The sequence below is a fragment of the Andrographis paniculata genome, unplaced genomic scaffold (assembly GCF_009805555.1).
Source record: "Andrographis paniculata isolate CXL003 unplaced genomic scaffold, ASM980555v1 Contig34END, whole genome shotgun sequence".
In the NCBI taxonomy this organism is placed as follows: domain Eukaryota; kingdom Viridiplantae; phylum Streptophyta; class Magnoliopsida; order Lamiales; family Acanthaceae; genus Andrographis; species Andrographis paniculata.
Genome location: NW_026137567.1, coordinates 5,444,197 through 5,451,798, shown reverse-complemented (window position 1 = coordinate 5,451,798; position 7,602 = coordinate 5,444,197). Strand labels below are relative to the sequence as shown.

The following is a 7,602-nucleotide window of genomic DNA, read 5'->3' as shown; positions in this document are numbered from 1 at the left end:
AGTGAAAGAGCATTCTTATTAAATCATATTACCACTTGTTTTGAGTACAATATTGGATAATGGGGTGAGTATATATATAAAGCACCAAGGATGCTTTTCTTTGATGTTTTGATTGAGTTTGAAATTTTAAATTTTAAATTTTAAATTTAAATAATACTGAGTATTTTATTTAATATTTACTAAGACGAAAGAGATATAGTATTTTTTTAGCAAAATGGAATCAAAATATTAAAACTTGGCCCAAACCCTACTATCTATCTTTTTAATACGTTAGAAATACTAAATATATATATATATAATTTTTTTTATTATATTAAAAAGTTATTTTTATTCAAAAATACAAACACTAATGCAATTCGAATCATTATTTATTTTCAACTCCCAAAACTAACATCCATATCACAACATTTTGTTGGACAAAAATCTCAAACATTAATAACAAAACAAAACTTCTTGATCTGATTTCAGCTTGAATCAAAACCTCAACAAAATAAATAGAATTCCAATAACAATTTGTAACAATGACAATTAGTCATATCCCAAGTTCATGAATCCAAAATCCAAATTAAAGGGAAAAAGGGTTTTTGAGTGCTTTGGGAGATGGAAAGTGATAAATTAAAAGATCAATTGGCCCTTATTTTTGGGGGGAAAATTGAGTGTAATTGAGACAAAAAGTTGTGATGGTGGTGTTGTTTTTTATTCACTAATTATTGGATTGTTGTAAAGAAAAATTAAGGATGAGCTAGCTAGCTAGTGGGATGTGTCAAATTTTACACACATATATATATATATATATATAATTTATTTAATAAAATCCAAAAACAATAGCATGATGATAATGCCTCACCCTTTTAGGACCAAATGATTTTTCATTTGCCAATTGCCATATTTCCTTCCCTCCATTCTCATCATGTCCCAATACACACTTTGTTATCATTATTACTATTATTATTAGTATTTACAAAATTATACTAATGCATTATGTGTGTGTGTGTATATATATATATATATATATTGGTTTGGCTGGAGTGTTTGATTTAATTAAATTGATTAAAATTGTGTTGAAAATACATAATCTATAAGTTATCAACACATGACTTGATTGAATACTAACCAGTTTTCTGTTGATTCATATGTTAGTTAATATTAATTTAAAAAGTTGTGCTGTTTTTACATTCATTATGTGGTGATCAATTCAATTATATATAATATGTACAATTATATAAATTATTGTGATTTGTTGTCAATTTATATGTTGAATTTATATTATATTAACTTATATCATATACTGTCTATTTATATTTTATGTACTGTAAGATTATATTTCATGTGCCGACTATCAGTACTAGAACAACATATATATATATATATATAATACATATGCAAATAATTCAGGCAGTGAATTAATGTAAGCTAGCTAATTAAGCTAACTAGGGTTTGTTATTACAACATATATTAGATAATGAAAATGACGCCATGGTGGTGGTGGTGGTGGTGGTGGTGGTGGTGGTCGGCTTATGTAATAAAACGCGTATGAGCCAATTAAATGCGACCGAGCGATTGAACATTATGCGATGTGGCAGCTCAGGGAACATATATACATACATATATATATACACAAGGCATGTAAGAAAATATATGTATATATATATATATATGTACGTATTGATTGGTGAAGTTAATGAATGCAGTGGTGGGGAAGATCGATCGAACATATTCAGTAAGCTAAGCTACCATTAATGAATCGCGATCATTATCATCATCCTCGTCTTGAATGCATCCATGAGGGTCCTCAATCGATATGTATATATCATATATGATCATGAACCAGAAGCACATTTTCATGATTCTGACACCCATTTAAGCCTCACCTTTTTTTTTTTTTTTAGTAATTTTATAATTTTTAATAAAAATATATTTAGTTTTCAACATATAAAATATTATATTCGATAATTCTTTTATGTAAAAATAAATAATAATCAAAATACGTGCCAAAACAAACAAAACTAAATGATTGTATGTATTGAAATAAATTTACAGAAATAGAGTTTTGAAATAAAAAAGAAAAAAACGAATGGTGATTCTATTACTACTATTTTTGTGAATATTAATTTCAGAATAGATTATTTAATCTTATCTCTGTGTGTATATATATATTTTCCTCCAACATTCCAATTGAATATTTATTTATGCATGGCCTACTCCCCTTTGGGTCTGTCTGCCAGCTGTTATATAATATTGATTGGTTGCCTAACTATATATATATATATATATATATATTCATGTATTGATTAATTTCTGCTCTTTTTGCTTTGTTTTGTTTTTAATGTGTATATAAATTTCTACATGCAATTGATAGGCTACTTTGTCAATGCAATTTTAGACCAAGTTTAGCTTAATTACTTCACTTCACTTTATTTAATTATGTAAAAGAAATTATGTTAATTATTATTATTATTTTTTTTTTACTGATATTCTAGTAGGAAACACATTATTATAAAGTGTAACGAGTAAAATTAAGAAATTGTAAGTCGGGAGGAGAAAAAAGAAATTGTAAATCGGGAAAAATGAAATGGAAGGCTCTGATTGGTGGAATCACAACCACACGTGGACTGCACCACACGGGATTCCAGCTCTGTATGTATCTCTGTGTTACACTACCTCCTTCACAAAAATATTTGTACTATTTGTACTATAATTATAGTATTTTATGTTTTCATAAAAAATTATAAATTATTTTTAAATTTTACTTTTATTAGTAAAAAAAAAATAATATTTTTATAAAAATTTAAAATATTTTGGTACTTATATTTTTATTGTAACAAAAAAAGAAAATTATTTTAGAATATAATAAACAAAAATAATAAAAATAATAAATTGAGTAGGAATCTTGTATTACATACTCTCTCGTCATAGAACGTACCTCAATATTCGGACATGTATTTTAATAAAAATATATAATTACTTGTTATATTAAAAATAATAGTATTTTATTTGATAGAGTGTGTAAGATATTATAATATTTTTTTACTTTTGACTTTACGTATAAAGGATGTCTTTGTTCTGGGGATTTTACCCTAAATTCACTATTTATCTAATTTTTTTTTTTTAAAATATCAAATTAAACACTCATTTTTTATTTTTTATATTATACTAAAAATTAATTTATCACATCAACACTTATTTATATCACATCATACACGACTATTCAAATTTAAAATTTTTATTATTCAAATCTCAACTCAAAATCTATACTTCAAACAAACACACCCTTATATGTAATGATATATTTGTAATTTATGTAAAAATTTAAATTAGACTATCGAAAATAATAATAATAATAATAATACTTTGAATCGTAACAAGTAAAGTATATTTTTTACCAAAAAAGTAAAAGTATTTTTTTATAATTAAAAGAAAAAAATGAATATGAATTTGGACGATGGAGTGTACTTCTTTCCACCCCAAGTTTCAAGCTATAAAACAATTTAATTTTCATTTAATAAAACATAAGTAAATAATGGTATTTAAAATATATATATATATAAATAGATCGATAATAAAAAATATATACTCCCTCCGTCCACGGATAAAATATACATTTATTTTTGTAAGTAGTATAATGATATTTTTGCTCTTGCTTTTTGTATAAAAGTAATGATGTGATGTAAAACAAAGATATTTGTGGAAAAAATTGAGGTATTTAAGTGATATGATGTAAAGCAAGGGTATTTTTTGTGGAAAAAATTGAGGTATTTAATGAAATGTTTACTTTGTAGTTGGACATTCCAAAATAAAAATGTGTATACTTTCTAGCTGGACGGAGGGAGTATATAATAATGATAAGAGTAAGAATGAACAAAAGAAAGAGTGATTTTAAAATGACGCAAAGAACTTACAATTGAGCATATAAAGCCACCTGTGAAAGCATTGTTGAATAAAATTCAATTATTCTTAGAACTAACTCTTTTCGTGCAACAGATGTCCTAAACTAGATTAACCACAGCCCCATAATTTGGAATAAAATCAAAATAAACAAAGGAATATAATTAAGGATATATTATTAATTGGTGAGATAAATCGCACTAAGTGAGTGATTAAATCAACTATCAAATCTTATTTTTTGGTAATGATGATATCTGCTGCACTTCCAATAGGAAAGCTCACTTAATGTCCCCAAAAGAGGGTTTAGTGAAGGGTTTGAAGTCAGTGCAGTACAGTACAGTGCACCCACTGACTCTGTTCATTAATCGATTTATTTAATTTCAAAGTTTAATAAAATAAATAAATAAATAATTCAATAGGATTCGACAATGTAATCCAAACCCAATCATGGGATTTTGAATTATATTTTATCCCATCCAGCCGACTTATCCACTAACTTTTAACAATTGGTGAATATTAACCTTAGAATTAGCAAAAAGCCTAAAACATGCATTCCATTATTCTGTTATTAAAAAATTACACACAAAAGATAAATTAAATTTTATCATTCAATTGTATAAATAAAACTCTACATGAATTAATACACTTATAAAATTACTATATTGAGACTTAAGAGCACAAATTGAAATGAATACAATTCAGACTAAGACAACACACATTCATTAATTCATACAAAATAGATTGGTCTGAGGAAGTCATGTATGCACTTCACAAACATGTATTACAACTATAGCACAAGCTGAAAATAGATCATCAACAAACCAAAAAAAAAAAAAAAACAGACATTAGACACTCTGAAGATCAACAAACATGAAAGAAATTTAAAAAGTCTGACATTAGCCGGTGCGGGCGCACCGAAGAACAAAATGACAACGCTTGAATCTGCTTTTGTGTTCATTCCGCGGGGCGATCACTCCTGTCAGCTAAACCATCAGAAAGCTAGTTCGCATTTTTGGATTTTTCCACGACTCTTGGAGCTGTAAATCAGACAAACACATTCATCGTACTTCTACAACAAAGTTTTCGAACTAATATTGTAAACTCCACAAAGCATCAATATGACTATATGTATCATAAAACATAATCCAGTTATTACAGCCAAAGACCAGTGTTTTAGTCGGACTATCATGGCACGATTAAATGCTTCCCAAGATGTATATAAAATGCTTAACACATTAATTTTTGGACACCTTCGATCTACCAGAGAATGTAATAAAAGGTAACATAAATGCTTACCCAATCCAATTGCATCAGCTCCTTTCATAATTTTCAGCCTTTTACAGGAGGCAATGAACATCCTAGACAGAAAATATTTATCAGAAAGGAAATGAACTAAGGTAAAAATTTAATATAGACACAAGTATTACAAAAAACATCGAAATAAACAAACATTTGCATATATATATGTTTATTTATATATACTCACTCCCATGGAACATCTCCGACAAGCATCCAATCGCCATCCTTATCCTCGTACGTCAGGACATATTCTGATCCATGAAGAAGATCCCTCAACTTACTCTCGCTGAGCATTTCCCGGCTCGGACCTCCTTGGGGCCCACATTGTCCTGAAACCAAAAGACACTCACTTATTCTTGCAAACAGCATACACAAGATAATCTAGGTTGCAAGAAACTGCTTGCCTATAGTAAAACAGCTGAACATTTTCTCAAGAGCCGATGACAGTTCTTGGTACGTCGAGTATGTCCTAAGATCCACTTTTCTCAGGTAAGGAGCTCCATCCATGCTAACTTTAACAAAAAGAACGCCGGGACACAGCTTGCCATTGACTTCATTATTGTTCTTCGACGACGTGGCAAGAGTGTTCTTCCTGTACGATCTAATCGGAGGCCAACCGACTACCTGGGCCCTGCAATAAAACCAATCATATTATTACATCAAACATGCAATCCGAATTCAAAATATCAGTAGGGCAATTCTTTGTCTTAACCACTCACTTAGCAGCAGACGGACTATTAGTATTCGATCCATTCGTTTTGTTATTAATTTCTTGCGACGCCTTCGCCGGAGCATCCGTCGTCTTGATTGCTGCCAGATTTCCATTACCGGAAAATACATTGGTGCTTTTCGATTCCAAGAATCCATCGACGGTGTCGGAAAATCCTCGCTTGTTTCCAGAAGCAGCAGTCTTCTGGGTCAGAGTGCAAATTCCTTCCTTGGAGGGAGCCAATGGAAAGAGCTGCTTCTCTCCGAGCATTACCCTCGAATAGTCGGCCGAGTCCCGACCGGGGGATTGCGATCCCGGAAGGCCGAGGCGCAATTCAGTGGCCTTGAGATTCAGATTGCTCTTGTTTTCGTCAGGCACATTTGAGCTGTCTTGTGAAGAACAATCAGATAATCCCAAGTAGTTACGTTCTTTCAAACCTGAGCCACTCTGCGAAATACAGACTGAAGACGACGAGGAAGCCATCAAAGCTACGTTATACTGACTCTGCCCTTCGACCCCCAGCACCGGTGGAGACATTAAGTCTGAAATTCCAGCGTCTGTGTTTAAATCTGCAATTTTGCAGAATTCACCAATGGAGTTTATTTCAAAAACCCTAATCCTGTCGCTTTAAAAGAACAATCGAAAGTATACTAATTTCATATGATCAGTTTCTTCAATTGGTGGAAATAAATAGAAAAACATGCCATTATGGGGTATGTCGGAAGAAATCGATTAAAAACCCTAAAATATGAAAACAGGAATTAATAGAATACTGTTTCAATTTCTTTGTGCCTGCAGTGACTAATCATTAGGGCAAGATCAGGACAAGCAGGCAATATCCGAAGTTACAATGTCCATTGTGGTGGTCAAAATTAGGGCAAGAAAATAGGAATTGCAGCACAGTATTAAAGGATTCTCTTGGTTGTTACTTTACCTCAAACTACATAAAAACATCTTTTAAGGCTGAAACCGAAGCAAAATTACAATAGCTAAGGAGAAGAAAGTAGAAGGGATTATTGGATGAAAATAAAGAAACACATCAGAACATATTCTGTTTTTGCATGGGAAAATGAAACACAAATGGATAATAAATATGCAAAATAAAAATAAAAATTGTGTCTCATACAGATGAAAAGGGGAAACCAATAACTACTAGGGAGAAAATGAAACATCACAAAAGATCCAGAGCAACGAAATGAAACCCCAAACTGAGTCACAGAGAACCAGAAATAAGGCCAGAAGGTTACAAGATCTAATCTCTACATTTAAATCAAAGCTCTGCTCAGGAAAGACAATGGAGAAAAGCAAAGATGAACCTGCAAATAAAAAAATAAAAAAGAACAAATAAAACAAGAACATACCTGAAGACCAGTAATCACAAACGAACAGTGCAAACGAAACAGCTTGAAGAGAATGAAGATTAGGAGGTGCGAGGAAGAAGAAACTGTAGGTAAAGCAGGAAACGCAAAGCAGAGAGGAATTTTTCAAGGCAGAGAATTTTTCAAGGTCCCTCCATTCCGGCAGAAAGCTAAAGACAAAAGCAAGAGAGAGAGAGTTTGGCTTTCTTTGGCCGAGATACTCTTAAAACTGATCAGATCAGCTCAGCACGAATGAAAAATACACACAAACGCAGAGCAGGGGCATTGAGGGAATTATAAATAATATGCACCCATTTAGGTCTCATCCTCCACTCGCCATCAACGGCTGGG

At 31.0% G+C, this 7,602-nt stretch overlaps 1 protein-coding gene across 1 annotated transcript; it reads right to left on the bottom strand.

Moving 5' to 3' along the window:
- Positions 1 to 4,589: 4,589 nt before the first annotated feature.
- On the bottom strand, positions 4,590 to 7,506 carry LOC127248763 (auxin-responsive protein IAA9). The gene is made up of 6 exons (XM_051271279.1): positions 7,255 to 7,506; positions 5,904 to 6,462; positions 5,589 to 5,815; positions 5,372 to 5,513; positions 5,182 to 5,243; positions 4,590 to 4,922 (listed from the first exon to the last, which is right to left on the bottom strand). Exons 2-6 carry the CDS (start codon positions 6,428 to 6,430, stop codon positions 4,885 to 4,887), a joined length of 996 nt encoding a protein of 331 aa, XP_051127236.1. The 5' UTR covers positions 6,431 to 6,462; positions 7,255 to 7,506; the 3' UTR covers positions 4,590 to 4,884.
- Positions 7,507 to 7,602: the final 96 nt, after the last annotated feature.

Coding starts and splice junctions, on each gene's coding strand:
- LOC127248763 (XM_051271279.1), bottom strand. CDS start 6,430: ATGTCTCCACCGGTGCTGGGGGTCGAAGGGCAGAGTCAGTATAACGTA. Junction 5,244..5,371: donor GTCGGAGATGTTCCATGGGA/GTGAGTATATAT, acceptor TTTTCTGTCTAG/GATGTTCATTGCCTCCTGTA. Junction 4,923..5,181: donor AGCTGATGCAATTGGATTGG/GTAAGCATTTAT, acceptor TCTGATTTACAG/CTCCAAGAGTCGTGGAAAAA.